The sequence below is a fragment of the Schistocerca nitens genome, chromosome 7, assembly GCF_023898315.1.
Source record: "Schistocerca nitens isolate TAMUIC-IGC-003100 chromosome 7, iqSchNite1.1, whole genome shotgun sequence".
Lineage (NCBI taxonomy): Eukaryota > Metazoa > Arthropoda > Insecta > Orthoptera > Acrididae > Schistocerca > Schistocerca nitens.
Genome location: NC_064620.1, coordinates 138,086,952 through 138,109,591, shown reverse-complemented (window position 1 = coordinate 138,109,591; position 22,640 = coordinate 138,086,952). Strand labels below are relative to the sequence as shown.

The window sequence follows — 22,640 nt, the reverse complement described above, 5'->3', positions numbered from 1 at the left end:
GAAAACTGTCCAATTTTATAATGTGTGGGTTACAAATCTCTAAGCCTTTCATGCATGCTCAGTTAAGAACACAATGAAATATACAGAATAATCACTTGCGATATACAGAATAATCGCTCATCACAGCCAATGTATAGCATGAATACTGTAATGAACTACATTATATGGCTCATCCAAGTACAAAGCTGTTGGATAAGTTTAGGCAATGGTTATGTATGAATGCTGCCTTGAATGTATGTCCAAAGGAAGAAACTTAATGATGTAAGATGTAGTAAATTGAGTTTTATCTCAGCTTACAACACATCTGAATCAGCACTGAGGAAGCACATGGTTTAGAGACCATCAGGAATTTGTATTTAAAAGGGAAATATCTGCCAACCTGATGGATGTAAGCTTCACAACCACTACTCGCTTTGAATGACAATCAGTTTTATAACATGTTGGGTGTAGTTTAGTACTGAATAAGAATGAGACAAACACTCTTCTTATTAAATAATGTACAAGAGACATTCATTGTCTCACAACAGTATTGTATTATTACATGTGATTGCTTATTTCCCAGATATTGATATAGTCAGGTAATCTTTCTACTATTGTTGACACTAACTTCACAGTCTCAACAGGGATAAACCTCTGCCTTTACTGAAACATGAACAAAATTCCACTGTTGGTATCAGATTCGATACCCAAACAGTGTTGTGTAAAATAGAAATATGGTGCCTCAGTGAGCAATGGAGGTGAATTACAACTACAGACAATAACAATTCCTTTCAAGGCCCTCAAGTGGTGTATTTTCAACTCCTTTCTGCCAATCTAAACAAGATGAACTTCATTCAGTTTTTCTCCATCTATAAAGATGCAGGGGACATATAGTAATGGACAGTTACAGATACTAAATACATATAAATTCTCGTGTCTCCATTTATCCTGCAAACTACATTGGGAGCATATAATTCACACCACAAAGACAGTGAACTTGGCTGCTAAAGCTCCAGAAATAAATTATTTTGATAAATAATGTTGTGATTTCTTTTTTTCTTTCATTTTGTCTGAAGCACTTCAATGTGTAATGTTATTATCATATACCAATTGTGCAATTTGCATTACATATTACTGTGCTGGCAGATATATTATTGAGTGCAAATATGCCAATAACATTAATATGAGGGCCATTCAACTTGTGAAGGCAACACCTAACAGGAAACTGAAACTTCTGTGTTAGTTGGCATCATTGCAAAGTGTGTTATAATATAAGTTAACATACATGTGGTTAAAAACTAGACGTAAGAAAAGAATTGCAAATACGTGGTCCAGTCATACTAATGTGACCACCACCTACATTCGACATCAATGTACTATAGCCACTCAAATACGGCACATTGCAGCACTAGCAGTGGAGGAGGTATAAAGCATGTTGGGGGGGGGGGGGGGGGGACACAGAAAAAGTGTAGTAATAGTTGTATTGTGGATGTGGAGTGATTTATCTGCCACCCAAAAGGGCATGATCAGCAGCTTTCAGGCCAAGGATGGGAGCATTTCCAAAACAGCAAGTTTGTGTTTGAGTATCGCTGTGGTTAAAGTATACTGTGCATGACAAAATGGTACCATCCAAAACCAGCACCGAGGCAACTGTGATGCACCATAGGCCATGGATGACACAGATGAATAAGGCTTCCGAGATGTGTATGGGTGAATAGAGGTGAAACTGCTGAGCAACTGATTGCCCAGATGAGCCAAGTGTCTCTTCAACTAAAGTTCAGTGGCTTTTGCTGCGTATGGACCCCCGCAGCAGGTTCCTGGTTCAAGCTCCCATTCTGACTGCTATTCATCAATGCCAAAGGGGGTTATTTTCAGGGCAGTACTGCAGTTGGACATCTACTGAGTGGCGACAGGTGGCCTCTTCAGATGAATCATGTTTTATGCTCCATCAGACAGATGGCCATTGGCAAGTATGGCATGAAACATCTGAAAGCAAACACCCTGCATGCTTTCTTTATAGTCTGGGGAATGTTCTCATGGCATTCCGTGGGTGATCTTGTCATTCTGGAAGGCACAGTACATCAACACAAGTATGCACGTATCCTTGGCGACCATGTCCACCCCTACGTGCAATTTATTTCTCGTCGGCACAATTGCATCTACCAGTAGGACAATGTAATGTGTCACACAGCTGACAGTGTACTTAAGTTATTAAAAGAGCACCAGGATGAGTTTACTGTACACCTTGGCTATCAAACTCCCCAGATTTAAACCCAATTGAGAATCTATGGGACAGCCTCGATTGGGGTATTTGCACCGTGGATCCTTAACCGAGAAACCTAGTGCAGCTGGCCACGGCACTGGAGTCGGCATGAACCCACATCCCTGGTGGTACCTTCCAGAACCTCAATGTCTCTATTCCTGCAAGTCTAGCAGCAGTCTGCACTGCAAAAGGTGGGTATTCAGGCTTTTGACAGGTGCTTACATTAATGTGAGTGGACAGTGTAGTAAATAATGAGTGCCATGAAACAGAAAAGAAAATTTAACCAGGAAATGTAAAAGTAGCAAATTAAGGAAACCTAAATGATATACAGGATGTATCATAATTAATGGTGCAAAAGCATACAATTGGAAATACATGATCCTAAAAGTAAAAAAGTCTCTGTGAACATTGGCTCTAAAATGCATAGTTTAAGAGCTATGAGCACTTCTTTGTCTTCGATACTGTGGAACAAATCTCTTTTACTGCAAGCTCTTTGTTTTCAATATCTTGGGACAAAGTGATATGGACCAAAACAAGAAAAAAGTCGAGTAAATGTGAGCTATAAAGCGCTTTCCTTAAGAGCTGTGGGTACTCGCTCACCTTCGCTACTTTGAAACACGTCTCTTCTACTGAACACGTGCTCATAGCTCTTAAGGTATGCACTTTAGAGCCCATGTTTACTGGACTTTTTTTCTTGTTTTGGTCCATAGTGTGCCCTCTTAAAATATGGAAAGCAAAGAGCTTGCAGTAGAAGAGATTTGTTTCATAGGATCAAAGATGAAGTAGTGTGCATAGCTCTTAATGTATGTGTTTTAGAGCGGATGTTTACTGAGAATTGTTTGCTTCTAGTATCATGTACTTTCAACTATATGTATTTACACCATTAATTATGATACACCTCATATTTAGGATATTTTCTCTTTTTTTTTTTTTTTTTTGAAGAGGGCCAATAGAAAATGAACAATAGTCCAAAACTGATTGTAGCAACATAAAGGAATTAAAAAAATTACAGTCAATCTTTGTGGTTTCTGCTCATAAGGATTATCAGAAATGGAATGCCAATACTTTGTTTGAAATAAAATTGAATTACTGATCAAATATTATGTTGAGATATGTTGTACAAGTAAACTTTTGTAACAATAATACTGACATGTTCCATGTCCAGGATGGCATAATTTTATGGATATGTGGAACACATGTACAGTAAACAACAAAAGAAATAAATAATTATAGATATAAGCTTGACAAAAAGTTCATATCTCACTGTATGAAAAACCATTACTAATGTCTGTCTCTTGTGTAATCACACATTAGAGAAAATCCTGAAATACGGTAAATCCATTACAACTGTTTAAGCCAGGTTAGAAACATTAAGTACTCAATAATATAACTGTTAGTAATGATACACTGCTCCACACTAATTACTAACCTGTACCAATTATTGACTGTATATACAGAGTGACAGATATAAAGAAACACCACTTCCAAAGCTTTGTTTCAGTCCTGACAATATGATGCAATGAAAAACTATTAAATACATTCAAATTTGGGAGTATTACTTAAGTACTTTTAAATTGGAGTACTGTATATGATTGATATTCCTGTGTACATCCCATAAAAATTAAGGATTGGTGTTGACGAGAATTAAATAAATGCTCTGTTTGTATTGTATCAATCTTTGTAATGTGTATATCTCTGACTAGTAAAATAATAAAGCTGTAAAACAATATATGGTGTCCTGTCAGTTAACATAAAAAATGTAAAATGATGACAAAACCTGGGAGCATGTAACTGGTGGTGAAAGAATCAGCTGCAAGAAGGAAAAAGATGAAATGACGTCAGCTTCTTTCCTGTCCTTGAAATGAGGTATGAGCAAACACAGCCCATAACAGGGCGGCCTGTAGTCACGTAACCTCATTATTCATAACTGAATAGTAAACTTTCTTCCTGGCAGGGGTCTATTAACTGACATGGCAAATATTGGGAGCTACATGCACAGACTTAGTAGTGACACCTTTTTAACATTATATACTGGAATGCAAGCAGCACCTTCTACTGTTTGTTGAACTACAATCTTTGACTGCTACTCCATAGCAGTAATATGAGAAAGCACACTATTGACAAGTCCTTGTATGACATGCTTTGACTGTTTGTGTATGACATCAATTCAAGGTATGCTGAGGGAGATGGATACAAAAATGCATTTATGCAACTTGAAAAGGAAACAAAGGTCTAAAAGAACAGCAGAATACAGCTCAATTTGGCAACTGATGAAGGAGAGCCCCCATTATGGAAGCAAGAGAGAGATGGAACAATGCTGACCTTAATTCTCTGGACCCTGGATGGAAGATATATCACTCAGTCAGGCAATTAGTCATTCCACTGAAGATCGACCAGGGTGGGATGGACTAAGGTGCTTTTGGGGTGTTAAGGGTTAAATAAATACTTTGTTACTGTTTTATTAATCTTTATAATATGTATATATCTCACTAGTAGCATAATAAAGCTGTAAAATGGAATGTGGTGTCCTGTCAGTTAATGTTATCACATGTAAAAGTTGTTAACGTATCATCCACAATTGCACTGTACACTCTGTTTAATAATACTACTTCTGGATTTATGCAAACTAAATGACCAATCAAGCATTTCAGATGATAACTTTTTTACAGTTTTGCATACTTCACAGCTACTGTTGGCAATCACTATTTCATTTGCAAGGAAGTGGTGTTCTTTTTTTGTCTTCGGTGTTTGTTTATGTATACTGTTTTCTAATATTTTTATGGGTGAAATGATTTTACTCTTCCAACACCAACCATAAATCACTTTGTGGATGGAATATTGTACTTTAACCTCTATTCACACAAGGCCCGCATTTTGATACAGGTGTTTCAATTTAAGCAATTTACAGCATTGTTTCCTTAATGTGCAATTGGAGAGACATACCTCTGTGTGGTCGAATTAGGAAGAGCAGCATAAACAGGTCTCGACTGAGTTGCAGCAGAATCTGAATCACTTCGCCTGATATAGGAAGCAGTATTTTGAGAATAGTCAGGTATGATATTTTCATGTTCAGCTACACAGCGTCCATTCAAGCAGTACTGGAATTTTCAAACATAAAAAAAGTTTATGTAATAAATCAAATATATTAAACTGAAATAAAATAAATGTTATCATGCAGAATTGCAGGAAGCTCCTTAAATTGGAAATACTTGAAAAATACTAGGCCCTAAAGTTCCTGTAGCATATTTACTTGTTTATTAGAAGTATTGTGTTCTCTTACAAATAGAATATTGTAGGTTTCCTTTAACTGTTATAATCCCTTTACATTTGATCAAAAGACTTTGACTATAAGTACAGTGTTAAAAACAAATACTCATGCGATCTAATGGTACCAGTATATGAGTAAAAGTACCTGTCCATCGCCACAAGATGAACCTTCAGCTGCGGGCCTGTAGGCTACACAGTAGCCAGAGCCAGAATCGAAACAGAACAGCTGTGCACAAACTCGATCATCTTTCTGCAACACAATTTTATTGCAGTTAGCATTAGTGTATTTTGCTTGTAATGAATGTCATAAAAACAGAAAATTAAGCAAACTTGATTATTTAACTGCTGAAGCAGTGTTCTTATATGTTCTTTCAGTATTTTCTGTTTTCACTTACAGTGCTTTAGGCTTCCAACATTATACAAAACCAATAAAATTCAAAACTCTTTGTTACTATTACATATAACTTTTTGCTCATGCACCACGTCTCTCCCAATACAGAATTCCAAATCCCATGCCACTTTCCTTGATCTTGATCTTGTACTGACCAGCGTATTTGTTTGGATGCAGATTCTTCACAGCAATACACCACCATTCTCACCTCAGCCTTCACTGCATGTATTTACCCCACTACCCTAGTTCAAAGTCATATCCAATCCTGGTACTGCTGATCCCTTCAAAACACATCTTCAGAGCACACCATTGGTCATTCAGTATTATCCTGGTATGGAATATGTTAATCAACTACTTCGACAGGGCCATGACTTCCTAAAATCATGCCCTGAAATGAAGTCCATTATATCTGAAATTTCGCCCACCACACCTAGAATAGCTTTCCGTCGCCCTCCCTATCTCCGCAATATTCTTGTCAGACCCTATGCTCCTTCTGCACCCATCTCCCTATACTATGACTCCCACCCCTGTGACCATCCCCACTACAAGACTAGCGCTGTTCACCCTCCTACCATCATCAATAACAGCCTTGTAGCCGGCACATCATATACCATCCAAGGGAGAGCCACCTGGAAAACAACACGTTACATACCACCTGTTATGTAAACACTGTTTGGCCTTCTACATCGGCATGACTACCACCAAATTATCAATTAGGATGAATGGGCATAGGCAGAGGGTGTATACTGGTAACTTGCAATATCCCGTTGCAGAGCATGCTCTACAAAATGACATTCGTGACCTCAGTGCCTGTTACACCACACATGCCATCTGGATTCTTCCCCCAGACACCAGTTTCTCAGAACTTCACAGGTGGGAACTAGCACTACAACATGTCCTTGGTTCTCACCACTCACCTGACCTTAATTTATGTTAATTTCTTCCTCTTTGCTTCACTCCATTTTAGTTTTCTACATCTTTCATTGACTTTCCTGTCTATTTTTCACCCCCCCCCCCCTCTCTCCTCTGTTACTTACAATCTACTTAGCTTTTCACTCTTGTTAACTCATGCATGATGGTTAAGCGGTAATCTCTCTCTGCATATTACCCTGTCTTCCACCTTTAAGCTCTCAAGTTTTCAAATCTAGTCCGATGCAGTCCCCAACAATCAGTCTTTCCTTCTCATCCCATATGGTCACTCCCCTGAGCTGTGGTTCTCAGTGACTTTCCCAAAATCTACCCCTTTTCCTAGACCTCTCCAGTCCTTTTCCTTCACCCCTCTTCCTTCTCCTTCAACCCTTCTGTCTGAAGAAGCAGCCACTGGCTCCAAAAGCTTGAAAATTACAACCTTCTTTTATGTGTGTGTTTTTATCTATTCAGTAAAAAAATTTGGGTGACTCCTATATCTGAAAATATGTATAGCCGAATAAGGTAGTATATTTGTCGAGACACTGGCCTCAGTTTTGAGAGGATGGAGGCTCATGTTTTGTCTCTCCATATTGATTACTCTTTTTCCTAAATTACTTTTGGCCAATGCTGTGATTATTCCTTCAATAAAGCTATGGCCAGCCACCAGTCTTCTGCTAATTAAACCCATTGATGTATGTCATTTGTCTGTATGTGTGGCTTGTTTTTTCTTGTATTAAGCTGACAAATCCTATATCATTGTAAAATGATGCTTGGATGAAGAAATTATTAATATCAATATTTTTATTTCATTTGTATGTTATTTAGCCTTACACCCAACTGTTTCTGTTTGGACAGCTGTTACACAGATGTTGTTCAACTGTCTCAAATATTGTTAATATTAATGTATGCTACTGATATGTCAGAAAAAATACACTGTTCTTCTTGAATAAAGACATTAAGTACTTTCTGCATTTTTCTTGAGGTGAGATGCACATTTTTTATTTACTCCTGCAGTTTTATTTTTAATATGCACTCCCATAGTCACTAAAATGCTGGAGATTGCATTGGAATCCTGAATTATTCTCTTAACAAAAGCTACAATTTACTTATTTACAGGACCAACAATGCAAATGTTAAAACTGATCAGGAAATAAGATCTACTAAATCTGAGTTCAAGATGGTAGTCAATAAGCCAAAAATTGATTGTTTTAGGAAACTCCTCAGAGACATGAATTGGAGTGATGTGTACAATGCTTACAGGATGAATGCAAAATACAACACTTTTGTTAATAATGTCTCAACTTATTTGGCAAAAAAAAAAAAAAAAACTAACCTAGATTAGACAAAAGTGTACAGAATAGCCATGGACTGGTTGGTTGGTTGATTTTGAGGGAGGTGACTAAACAGTGAGATCATTGGTCTCATCGGATTAGGAAAGGATGTGGAAGGAAATCAGTCAAGCCCTTTCAAAGGAACCATCTTAGCATTTGCCTGAAGTGATTTAGGGAAATCAGGGAAAACCTAAATCAGGATGGCCGAACACGGGTTTGAATCATCGTCGTCCTGAATGTGAATCCAGTGTGTGAACCACTGCACCCCCTCGCTTGGTCATGGATTACTCAACGAATAAAGGTATCCAATACGACAAAAAGGAAACCATACCTATTAGTCAGAAACAGCTCTGATGTAAATGCTATAGATCATTACAAAATATACTGCAAAATATTGAAGATAGTAATATGGACATGAAAGCAAATGCATTATCAGAAAAGGGTAGTCACATCATATAACAAAAATAAAGACAATATGGAATATAGTGAAGGAAGAGACTGGTAGAACCAGAGATGAAGAGAAGCACATAGCATTAAAAGTAAATGATACCCGGGTAACAGATGTGTGCAGTGTTGGTGAACTTCATAACTGTTACTGAAAAGATAGAGTAGATACTGCCATGGAATACCTCAGACCAGTCACTACAAACAGCTACAGTAATATGAGCATGACCCCCAAGGCACCAATAGAAGTAATGTCCATCATAAAACTCTTAAAATCAAAGAATTCTGGTGGCTATGTCAATATATCAACAAAGTTGATTAAGCGGTGCGATCCTGAGTTTAGTCATATATTATGTTATTTATGTCACCAGTCTTTTTTTCAGAGGGACATTTCCTGAATGGTTGAAATATGCTGAAGTTAAGCCTTTGTATAAGAAAGGAAATAAAGAAAACCACCAACTTTCCTCCAATTTCACTTTTGCCTGCATTCTCAAAAATTTTAGAAAAGATAATATACAATCATCTTCTTGACTGTCTGGTCATAAATAAAATACTAGCCAAGTCAAAACTTGAATTTCTAAAGGTTTCCAACATTGAGAAGGCTATCTACACATACAGTGAGAATGTACTTAATTCATTAGACAATAAATTACAGGCTCCTGGTATATTTTGTGATCCATCAAAGGCACTTGACTGTGTAAATCATAACATCCTTTTCAATAAATCAGAATATAACAGCATAAAAGGAAATGCTGCAAATTGGTTCAACCCTATATCCCTGACAGAAAACAAAGGGTGTCAACAGCAGACTTGTATTAAGCTATCAGGCATCATCCAACTGGGAACCAATAACATGTAGTATCTCCCAAGGTTCCATCATAAGGCTCTTACTTTTTCTTCTGAATATCTATGACCTTCCACCAGTAACATTACCAGATGTCAAGTTAGTTTTGTTTGCAGAAGATACAAACATTGCAACAAATAGTAAATGAAGTATAGCCGTAGAAAGGTCAGCTAATGAAATTTTCATTGACATTAATAAATGGCTCCTCTGTCACTAAGCCTTGAAAAAACGTACTATACACCAGTTCAGAACTTGTAAACAGTTTCCTGCCAGTATATGCCTAAAATATGATGACAAGCAGATAGATGAAGTTGACCATGTTATATTCTTGGGATTACAGCTGGATAATAAATTTAACTGGGAGGAGCATACCACAGAACTGCTGAAGCACCTAAATAAGACTATATTTCCTATGTGAATGTTGTCAGACAAAGGTGATATAAAAATAAAAAAAGCTAGCATACTATGCTTACTTCATTCGGGATTAATTTTTGGGGTAGCTCATGAAGCCAAGCTAATTTTCCAAGCCCAAAAATGTTCAATATGGATTATTTGTGGTGTGAATTCAAGAATTTCTTGCAGAGGGTTGTTAAGGAACTGGGGGATACTAACTGCTGCTTTCTCATATATTTATTCCTTAATGAAATTTGTCATTAAAAATATATCTTTTTTTCAAGATGACAGTTCAGTTTACGGAATCAATATTAGAAATAAGAACAACTTTCACAAAAATTTAAAGTCACTTACTTTGGTTCAGAGATGTGTCTACTATTCAGCAACACATATTTCAATAACATGCCAGCAGCCATAGAAAGTTTGAATACTAATAAAGTTCAGTTTGAGAAGAGTCTAAAGAATTTATTGGTGGCCAACTCCTGCTACTAAACTGATGAATTTCTTAGCAGAACCGATTCATGCATTTATGTTATTATTAACATCAGATAATATGAATACTCTGTACAATCTGACTTCTGTACAAATTCAGTGCAGTAATGCAGTCATTGTACATAAGTGCTGCAAAATATTTTTATTTATTTATTTTTTTAATTTGATGATGCATGCTACAGTAGCCTAAGAATTATCGTATGCACCTAAGTCTAATGAGCATTTACGGAGGATTTTCATATTACTGAGATTGTGAAAAGTAACAAATGATATTGGATTTATTTTTGTTTCTTCTGAGCAACTCCGTATTTCATCAAAGAAACTGTATTTAAAAACTTGTAGTCTACATGGCACAAAATAACTGCACCCTTACTTCTGCTACTAAATTAAATAGTCTTCTGTTATGTGAGCTCATCAGTAAATAATCAGAAAATGTGCACAATAAAACAAAATTTAATAACCTGTAATCATTTCATTACAATGCATTGTGTGTATGACTTATGGAATGCTCCTCATGATAGAGTGAAAATTGTGACACTCTTTGAATAATACAAGTCAAAGATGAAGTGTTCCATTGAATATGTTAATATAGTGCTACAGGAGTCAGTGCAATAGAAAGGGATGATTACACATGGGGGTGACTGATGCATCACATGGTTACACCACACACACCATGTCTATATCTGACTGTTCCTGATAAAAGGTCATTTGCACAACTAATTTTCAGAAGCATTCAGTGTAACTAGAATACTGACTGTTCAGTCCCTGCGATTTTCTGTACTTTCAATAAACCTTTTTAGGTTAAGTATTTCTGAAAGACAAAGCTGCCAGATAACTATAGACACGGCTGCAACAATCAGTGGAAAACATATTATAGCAGCTTTGACAACACAAAGAGTAACAAGCACAACACATCTGGATTTTTCCACTAAAATTTAAGAAGCCTGTTAAATAAGAAGGATGAGATTCTCATATCACTACAGGAAACGGAAACATCTAAATGTATTTCTACAGATGTATTTTTTGTAACAAAACATCATTTGCAAGCCACAGAAATTCAATCATGTACCTAGATTGATACAAGTTAGTAAAACATCACAATATGCTTAATAGAAGGAAACGGGGAGTATCTACATAAATAAGCAGAACAAAGTCTCAGGCCATAGACCAAAATGAGTATGGCATTGAACAGGTCACTGAGTTATTAGTTTCTGTGGTATTCTTGGGACCATACAAGATATTGGTTCTGACAATGCACGGGTCCCCAAAACCAAGATGACATGGTAAAGTAGAACATTGGAGGTTTCTCAAAAAGTGTGAAGTATGCTAATGAGGCTTAGTACAGTGATAAAGGGTACAAATGTGTTTCATATCACATGCAGCCAAGAGAATAATGAAACAAGCTTACAACTGATTCACCACAAACTTTTTAATATCTATCTTACAAAGACACATATTAGAACATATGAAATACTGGAGTCTTGGAACAAGACAGTGTAGCTACTGCATGTAGGGTGAGCTCTTTTATGGATAAAGTGAAAAATTCATTTATTTGCCGAACATTTACTGTTTGTGTACTGTATGTAATTGTGTATGTATCTTTTTTTTTGTGCAGTACCTCACAATCTGAAAGGTTTTTTGGGTGAATAAAAAAATATGGAGTTCAACAGTGTAGGACAAGATAAACTGCTACTTAGCATAAAGACAACATGTTAAGTTGCAGAACAGCACAATTGAAAGACACTTACACATAAGCTTTCAGCCACAGCTTTCATCAGAAATAGAGAAACACACACCGTTCATTCAAATAAGCAAGCACACCTCAAGCACACACAAACGCCAGCTCCAACAGTTCAGGCCAGAATGTAACTATCACATGGGATGGAATCAGCAATCTGGAGGGGCAGGGAAGGGGAGGGGATAGCAGCATATGGGTGGGTGAAGAGAGGAACACTGTCAAGTAGTGTGTGCAGGGACTAGATAACCAAAAGGCTCAGAAGGTTTTGGGGCAGGGAGGTGGGGAAAACAGATGCAAAAAGGAGAGGAGTTGGAAAAATGGGTGGAAGCATTGGCAGAGGGTGGGAGATAAGAATGGGGAAGAGGTGATAGGACAGAGGGGGTGGAAACTGTTGGGTAGAGAATGTAGGGAGAGTATGTTACCATAGGTTGAGGCCAGGATAATTACAGGAGTGGAGAACATGTTGCAACAATGACTCCCACCTGTGCATTTCAGAAACGCTGGTGGTGGAGGTGAGAATCCAGATGGCTTAGGTAGTGAAGCAGCCATTGAAATCAAGCACATGGTGGAAGACCCAGGTACAAGACTTGCCCAATCCACCCACCCAAGACTTCCTACTCCAATCCTGTCACAGGCTTATGCTACCCCATCAGGGCTGGGCCATCTGAGAAAGTGGCCATGTCATTTACCAGTTCTGTTGCAATCATTGCACAACTTTAAGACTACCAACAAATTGTCCACCAGGATGGATGGCCACCATCAAACTGTGGCTAAGAGCAAAGTAGACCACCTTGTGGTGCAACATGCATCTGAACATAACAAGCTTGATTTCAATGGTTGCTTCACTACCCAAGCCATCTGGATCCTCCCCTCTGTCACCAGCTTTTCTGAAATGTGCAGATGAGAGTATCCTTACAACACATACTGTTCCCACATCCTCCATCCAACAGCTTCACCCCCTCTGTCCTATAACCTCTTCCCCATTCTCATCTCCCATCCTCTTTGTTTGCCGCACTATGCCAACACACCTGCCCATCTTTCCCCACTCCTCTCTTTTTTTGATCCATTTTCTACACCTTCCTGCCCCACAACCTCCTGACGCTGCGCCTGTTGGCATTCTAGTCCCTGCACACTCTACCAGATAGCACTCCTCTCTTTCCCCACCCATACACTGCTATCCCTCCCCTTTCCCCACCCCTTCCAAATAGCTGCTTCCATCCCATGTGATAGTTGCATTCTGCTCTGAGCAGCCAGGGTTGGCATACATGTGTGTATGGGGTGTGCTTCTTGTGTGAATGAATGGTGTGTGTTTCTCTATTCCCGATGAAGACTGTGGCAAAAAACTTATGTGTAAGTATCTTAATTGTGCATGTCTGCAAATTAGTGTTTTATCTTTATGGTAAGTAGCAGTCTATTTTTTCCTACATTGGTGATATTTCTACCTGAAGTTTCCATTGTTTAAATATGCAGTTTCGAAAAATCAAAATTTTTTACAGGTACCACACGTAGAGATTGAAGCACACACTCTGGATGAAGTTCCACCTATGAAGCTCCTAAGCATCCACATGGACACCAAACTAAAGTGACCCCAGACCACATGTAAGTTAACCAAAAACCTCAGTTCTGCCTGCTTTGCGATTAGAAATCTCCCTCATTGTGTTGAATTGCAGGTGGGATTGCTATCATTATTTGCATACTTTAACTCAGTACGGCCTTGTGGCACAAAACTTTAAAGTAATGCAGCCAAGATAAAAAAAAATATTCATTCTAGAAGAATGTGCATGAAGGATATTCAGTAAGTTGAGAATTGAACTTCTTGCAAAAACATCTTCTGGGACTTATGTATTATTTCATTTTTGTGGCAATACATATATCCCCCACTGGAATTAGTGGTCAATAACATGAGCATATTTAGAATGAGCTGTGCATTTCATGGCCGTGACAACAGAAGCAAAAACAACTTTCATATAGTTTATGTATCCCTGTCTAGAGTTCAGAAGGAAATTTTATATTCTTGTGCAAAAACCTATAACAGATTACCAGCAGATTTCAAGCAGAAAACTAAAAATCCCTAGATATTCAAAACTAAACGAGTGCCTCACTAGCCTCTTCTTCTATAATTTATCAGAATATTTTAACTTGTGGATGTAAATTCTACATAACTTAATATTTACACTAAACAGATCTTGAGTTTCTCAGTTTATAGGCATCTATATATATATCACATTTAATTTGGAAGTCATTCCATAATTATCAGTAAGAGTATATTAGCACCAGTCATAATTTATTGTTAGTAAATTTTTACAGTAGCCTACAGTGGCTGCTTCTGTCAGTAAATGTATAACTTGACTCAGTCTACATCTCTGAAGGGTCGCTTCCATCGTGCGATTCACACAACATCTTTTGTATGCATATAAATGAATAAATGGAATAACTATGTTTAATAATGGCAAAAATTAATGCTAGCTTATATTTATTTGATATAATAAATATTTGGTCTATTTATATTTAAACAACTTACAAAACAAGCACTAGTTCCTCTGTCCTTTCGGCACTGTGCATCAAGTGTTAATAACTTTCCAGGCAACACTCGAGGCAAAGACTCATCTTCGTGAGGAGAGTTGTAGAGGCATGTTGCAGTATCTCCACTGAACATAAAATAAATAACAAAATTGAAATTGCTTATATGGCAACTCTGAGCTCTACAGTTATGAACATAAGCAAATTATTGATGTGTTCTGTTTTATAGGCTCTGCATTTAATTTATTTAATAACATAGAATGATACAATACTGAAAAGACTCTGCACGGATTATATTATGATTTAGATCCTTGGACAGTTGTAGGACCTAAAAGTAATACATGTGGCTTCATAGGAAAACAATTTGTACTACTGCCTTTTCCATGTTTTGATTATACATTATTTAGGTTTTATTGTAACTGCTTTTGGACCTACTTTCAGACTTACTTTATTAAGGTTCTTCCATTTGTTGTTGAACTTCATTTGCAATAGTGGCTAACAATAGAGTCTACAATGTTAGCAGCAAGAACAGGGTGACTCAGGTTTGTTCTGTTAACATATATTATTTCTCTTTACCAATTTAGGGATTTGAAATCTTCTTCTAGGGCTACTGAGAATACTTCTGATAGTATGGAATCTCCTTTCAAATCTGAATTTCCCAGTATAATGGTGGGTAACAGAAGATATAGCTCTGATACAAATATATTCCTTAGTATACTAACATGCGTTGAAGCAATGCTTTGTTTATAAGTGGCTGTCAGGACAGTTTTAGCTGAATGTGAGTCAAGAGCTCTTTCACATCCTGCGAATCGAAGGCAGAGTCATGATTCACAAACATTGCCTTGGGGTAATCCCAGTCCTAATGATGATATGGTTGTTGTTGTTGTTGTTGTTGTGGTCTTCAGTCCTGAGACTGGTTTGATGCAGCTCTCCATGCTACTCTATCCTGTGCAAGCTTCTTCATCTCCCAGTACCTACTGCAACCTACATCCTTCTGAATCTGCTTAGTGTATTCATCTCTTGGTCTCCCTCTATGATTTTTACCCTCCACGCTGCCCTCCAATGCTAAATTTGTGATCCCTTGATGCCTCAAAACATGTCCTACCAACCGATCCCTTCTTCTAGTCAAGTTGTGCCACAAACTTCTCTTCTCCCCAATCCTATTCAATACCTCCTCATTAGTTACGTGATCTACCCACTTTATCTTCAGCATTCTTCTGTAGCACCACATTTCGAAAGCTTCTATTCTCTTCTTGTCCAAACTGGTTATCGTCCATGTTTCACTTCCATACATGGCTACACTCCATACAGATACTTTCAGAAACGACTTCCTCACACTTAAATCTATACTCGATGTTAACAAATTTCTCTTCTTCAGAAACGATTTCCTTGCCATTGCCAGTCTACATTTTATATCCTCTCTACTTCGACCATCATCAGTTATTTTACTCCCTAAATAGCAAAATTCCTTTACTACTTTAAGTGTCTCATTTCCTAATCTAATCCGCTCAGCATCACCCGATTTAATTTGACTACATTCTGTTATCCTCGTTTTGCTTTTGTTGATGTTCATCTTATATCCTCCTTTCAAGACACTTTCCATTCCGTTCAACTGCTCTTCCAAGTCCTTTGCTGTCTGTGACAGAATTACAATGTCATCGGCGAACCTCAAAGTTTTTACTTCTTCTCCATGAATTTTAATACCTACTCCGAATTTTTCTTTTGTTTCCTTTACTGCTTGCTCAATATACAGATTGAATAACATCGGGGAGAGGCTACAACCCTGTCTCACTCCTTTCCCAACCACTGCTTTCCTTTCATGCCCCTCGACTCTTATAACTGCCATCTGGTTTCTGTACAAATTGTAAATAGCCTTTCGCTCCCTGTATTAAGAATTTGAAAGAGAGTATTCCAGTTAACGTTGTCAAAAGCTTTCTCTAGGTCTACAAATGCTAGAAACGTAGGTTTGCCTTTTCTTAATCTTTCTTCTAAGATAAGTCGTAAGGTTAGTATTGCCTCACGTGTTCCAACATTTCTACGGAATCCAAACTGATCTTCCCCGAGGTCCGCTTCTACCAGTTTTTCCATTCGTCTGTAACGAATTCGCGTTAGTATTTTGCAGCTGTGACTTATTAAACTGATAGTTCAGTAATTTTCACATCTGTCAACACCTGCTTTCTTTGGGATTGGAATTATTATATTCTTCTTGAAGTCTGTGGGTATTTCGCCTGTCTCATACACCTTGCTCACCAGATGGTAGAGTTTTGTCATGACTGGCTCTCCCAAGGCCATCAGTAGTTCCAATGGAATGTTGTCTACTCCCGGGGCCTTGTTTCGACTCAGGTCTTTCAGTGCTCTGTCAAACTCTTCACGCAGTATCTTATCTCCCATTTCATCTTCATCTACATCCTCTTCCATTTCCATAATATTGTCCTCAAGTACATCGCCCTTGTATAAACCCTCTATATACTCCTTCCACCTTTCTGCCTTCCCTTCTTTGCTTAGAACTGGGTTGCCATCTGAGCTCTTGATATTCATACAAGTGGTTCTCTTCTCTCCAAAGGTCTCTTTAATTTTCCTGTAGGCAGTATCTATCTTACCCCTAGTGAGACAAGCCTCTACATCCTTACATTTGTCCTCTAGCCATCCCTGCTTAGCCATTTTGCACTTCCTGTCAATCTCATTTTTCAGACGTTTGTATTCCTTTTTGCCTGCTTCATTTACTGCATTTTTATATTTTCTCCTTTCATCAATTAAATTCAATATTTCTTCTGTTACCCAAGGATTTCTATTAGCCCTCGTCTTTTTACCTACTTGATCCTCTGCTGCCTTCACTACTTCATCCCTCAGAGCTACCCATTCTTCTTCTACTGTATTTCTTTCCCCTATTCCTGTCAATTGTTCCCTTATGCTCTCCCTGAAACTCTCTACAACTTCTGGTTCTTTCAGCTTATCCAGGTCCCATCTCCTTAAATTCCCACCATTTTGCAGTTTCTACAGTTTCAATCTGCAGTTCATAACCAATAGATTGTGGTCAGAATCCACATCTGCCCCTGGAAATGTCTTACAATTTAGTATCTCCAGGATTCTTCCAGGTATACAACCTTCTTTTATGATTCTTGAACCAAGTGTTAGCTATGATTAAGTTATGCTCTGTGCAAAATTCTACAAGGCGACTTCCTCTTTCATTTCTTCCACCCAATCCATATTCACCTACTATTTTTCCTTCTCTCCCTTTTCCTACTGACGAATTCCAGTCACCCATGACTATTAAATTTTCGTTTCCCTTCACTACCTGAATAATTTCTTTTATCTCGTCATACATTTCATCAATTTCTTCATCATCTGCAGAGCTAGTTGGCATATAAACTTGTACTACTGTAGTAGGCATGGGTTTTGTGTCTATCTTGGCCACAATAAAGCGTTCACTATGCTGTTTGTAGTAGCTAACCTGCACTCCTATTTTTTTTATTCATTATTAAACCTACTCCTGCATTACCCCTATTTGATTTTGTATTTATAACCCTGTAATCACCTGACCAAAAGTCTTGTTCCTCCTGCCACTGAACTTCACTAATTCCCACTATATCTAACTTTAACCTATCCATTTCCCTTTTTAAATTTTCTAACCTACCTGCCTGATTAAGGGATCTGACATTCCATGCTCTGATCCGTAGAATGCCAGTTTTCTTTCTCCTGATAACGATGTCCTCTTGAGTAGTCCCCGCCCGGAGATCCGAATGGGGGACTATTTTACCTCCGGAATATTTTACCCAAGAGGACGCCATCATCATTTAATCATACAGTAAAGCTGCATGTCCTCGGCAAAAATTACGGCTGTAGTTTCCCCTTGCTTTCAGCCGTTTGCCGTACCAGCACAGCAAGGCCGTTTTGGTTAATGTTACAAGGCCAGATCAGTCAATCATCCAGACTGTTGCCCCTGCAACTACTGAAAAGGCTGCTGCCCCTCTTCAGGAACCACATGTTTGTCTGGCCTCTCAACAGATACCCCTCCGTTGTGGTTGCACCTATGGTACGGCCATCTTTATCGCTGAGGGACGCAAGCATCCCCACCAACGGCAAGGTCCATGGTTCATGATGATATGGTAGAGGATGGAAATCACCAACAAGTGGTTTGTTATCAAAACCTCTAATGAAATGTAGAAGCACAATACAACTGAACATCTCGTAATGGCATACAGACACAAAGACAGAGAGAGCAGAGTGAAAGATAATAACATCAATGATGAATTATAGTGTTCTAGTGGTCGATGTTCACCATAGCCTCATTTTGTAGCTTAGTTCTTCACTTGCAGATGATCTATTGCATTTTATCCACTTTTAAAACCAACTCCTTTCTTTGCTTCATAAAAATCCTATGTAGTAAAACTAGTAGCATCCTCTTGACAATGTAAAAGACTTTCACTGAAATAATCACCTACTGCAGGAAAAATGTACTATTAATTACTTATGCTTCTGCAGCCAGTGTCAAGATGATTAAAATTCTTCTAGCTGTTGTACAGTGTCATTGTGTAAAACAACAGTCACTGTATTTCCACACACTCCATGGAGGAAACATGTTCACCAGAAGCCAAGTGCTAATTTGCAGACAGACACTGACCATCAACAAGCCTGATAGTTCACAAATAGCTTCTTTCCTATGCTCTCATTATGACTAACCTGTTATATTCCAGGTCCAATCAAGTTCCAGAAATATGACATATTGACACTGACAGTTGGCGATAAACTGGGGAGCCTTACCACCACCGGTAAAATCATCACCTTTGACCCATACTGACACAGATTCGGATTGATTTATTTTTCGATGATTCCTGGTCCTGATGACCAACAGCATGGTGGACATGTAATATGATCTACCAATGTCTTTGTTGTACACCTCACAAGTGATTCTGCATGGCCCTTCAGTGTTCTGTGAATGTGTTATGAATTTTACGTTTACGAACAATGATGCCACACAGCACGGTAATGGCTAGGTTACTGATAGTATGTGGTCCTAAAGTAGAAAAAGTACCAGGGCTAGAATCGTTTAACAGTCATGGTTTTATTGCCTACCATACATTTAAAATTTTTGAGGCTTTGCCCTGAGGGAGGCCATTGCAATATGACCAAAATGTCAGTTTTATAGTTTAAACTTTAATGTATTTCATACTTTATACAATCACATGGAACAACATCCAGAGGAATTTTAATCATCTTGTATTTGTATGCCAGGTTTTTCAATTCTTTTCAGAACACTGGTACCAATATCTTTTGGTCTATAAAACTGTTTCAAAATTTGTTAAAATATTTGACACAAAAGAGGAAAGATGTTACCTGGAGGTCTTATAGGGATTACCCTGCTTTGAATGCATCCACCATCTCCAACTGCTACACAGACACCAATATAACATATTTCATGAATGTATTAGGCATTCAGTCTAAAATATGCCTTTCAGTCGTGGCAGAGCTTTGTAGATGAAGTGCTGTGGTATTGCGTTCTATTTGCTTATCTACACGATATTTTAGTGCTTCCCCAGATAGTAGCATTACATGAGAAACACCTCATTCCAATGTTTGACTGAATCGGAAAATACAGTTTGATAGTAAATAAAACAAAATGTGTTATGCACATTCCTCAGCCATACAGTTTCTATGGTCTGTATTTGTCCACTCAAAAAGAAAATAGGGGTCCTTAAAAACACCTTGTACCCAATGGATTTTCAGCAGCTAAGAATATTCCTATGAATTGTTGTTTTCAATTGCCAACACTGCCGGGAGCAGCAGAAATACATGCACTGCTGACAGCAGCACTAACAGGCAACAATTTCATGGATGAGCACCCCTTGCCATGGGCTCCAGTGATGCAACACACCATTGAAAAGGTAAAAGCCAGCATACAAAAAGCAGTTCTCTTGTCTCGCCCAGTCTGTAATGTGCTGTTAACGATGGTGGTAGATGCTATGCAGCATGTGATCGGTGCAGCTCTCAATCAGTATGTTGGAAACCTTAATATTTTTTCTCCCGCAAACTACTGAGGCACAAACCAATGGGAGTGCATATGGTGAAGAGCTGCTGGCCATATATGAAACTGTGGGTCACTTCTACTCTTATGTAGAAGCCAGACCATTTGTACCCTATTAGGACAACAAACCAATTATGTTTGTTTTCAGGTAACTCAAGGAGGTTTCCTCTTCCCAACAATTTCATCAACTCTAGTTCACTTGTCTATTTATGACAGGCTTAAGATAACATAATGGGGGCAGAAAATGTAATGGTCGGTTTTTTTTCTAGGACTGGTGCCATTTCTTGTACAAGATATCACAACTGGGTTACTGCAAGACAAACCACAAGTAAACAGCTACAGGAGTATTCATAAAGCAATTCAACTGACCTCCTGCTTGAACAAGTACAGTTAACAGGTACCAAAGACCTTATTTGGTGCTATGTGTCTTGACCCTAACCCAGACCATTTTTGCCTAAAGTTTTGCATAAAGCAATGTTTGACAGTATTTGTAACCTCGCCCATTCCAATGCAAAAGTCACTGTTAAGCTAATGACAGAGAAATTTGTATGGCCCAGAATTTAAAAAAGACTGTTGCCAGTAGTTGAGAACAAATCACCAGAATATAAACACATATCCTGCCAAAAAATCCTAAGTTCACATCACAGAGAGACATCTATGATCAGCAGTACATTTCAAACTCTGTATATGTTTTAAGCTATTCATAAGTCACAGTTATTCCACAAAACCAATTTCACCTCTATCCAATAATTAAGACAATATTTGAAAAGGACAACTGCTACTCACAATATAGCAGACAATATAGACAGTCTTTCCATTGTGCCTATCTGCAACTCTGCTGTATGTTAAGTACCTACTGTCCTTTTCATAATTTTGTTTGTGGCACTTATCTTATGTATTTCATGAATGATGTGATGTGCTGAGCCATGACCAATGTTCAGATTCGTGGGTATTTCATCCACCATCACATGGCAGATTTCCATCACAACAGCTTCAACTGCTGCATTAGACTCTGGTGTCACAATGCGGTGTGCCTGACCCAGGCGCTGAGTGGCTTGTCACAGAAGTCACACCATTTCTGAACTTTCTGCTCCACTCATACACTTGTTGCAGTGACATACATGCACCACCATACTGGACCTTCATTCTCTAATGGCTTTCAAGGGATTTTGTACCTCCCGTACTCAGAAAATGTATGACAGAATGCTGTTCTTCCTTGGTGCATGTTGCAAGTGGGACAACCATTTCGAACTGATATTATGGCTGTGTTCCACTTGTCAGTAGCATGCTGCTGCCTGTCTGTAGCATGCTGCCACCTGCAGGGCATTCGTTACATAACTGATGACAGTACTGCCAACTTACAGAGCAAAGGTGTGATATATTGATTTTTAATTACACTTTACAAGTTTCCACTTGACTCCCCCTCATATACCATTGAATTTATTACAAGCAACACTATTATACAGGTACTGAAAGTAGAGATCAGTAGTGACACATTGGTTGAGCCTTTGGGTGTGACATTCCTGGGCATCCAGGTGGATAACAAACTGTGTTGGCACCATCAGGTAAATTAAGCAAAAAGCTCAGTTCTGCCTGTTTTGCACTTACAAATATTTCTCATTGTTTTGGCCTGAAGATGGAATTGTTAGCATACTTTCATTCAATATTGTCTTCTGAGGCAATGCAGCCAAGGTCAGATAAGCAGTTATGCTACAGAAGTGGGCAGTAAGAATACTGTATAAAGTTGATGACTCGACATCTTGCAAAAGACTCTTCAGTGGCCTACAGCCTACACATCCCTCCTCAGAATGGAATTTTCCATCCTGGTGAAAATATCTGTAGCAGGTTGCCAGTAGACTTCAGGCAGGAAACTGAAAATTCTGAGTATTAAAAAATCAACTGAAAGAATAATTTATTAGCCACTCCTATAATTTATCAGAAAATTTGCACCTGTGGATGCAAATTCTGTATAGCTCTAATGCTTTCATTAAACATTTCTTGACTTCAACTACATCTATAGTCTACAAAACACCATGAGGTGCATGGC

General features: G+C 38.2%; 1 protein-coding gene across 3 annotated transcripts in view; it reads right to left on the bottom strand.

Annotated features, from left to right (window-relative positions):
- The window catches only part of LOC126194703 (A disintegrin and metalloproteinase with thrombospondin motifs 16), a 504,959-nt gene that overhangs the window by 13,984 nt on the left and 468,335 nt on the right, over positions 1-22,640 (bottom strand). For all 3 annotated transcript variants that reach the window (XM_049932938.1, XM_049932939.1, XM_049932940.1), the window contains exons 13-15: positions 14,573-14,699; positions 5,655-5,759; positions 5,186-5,340 (exon numbers count right to left, since the gene is read on the bottom strand). In XM_049932938.1, coding sequence (XP_049788895.1) covers positions 5,186-5,340; positions 5,655-5,759; positions 14,573-14,699 — 387 coding nt within the window. The remainder of the gene's footprint in view (positions 1-5,185; positions 5,341-5,654; positions 5,760-14,572; positions 14,700-22,640) is intronic.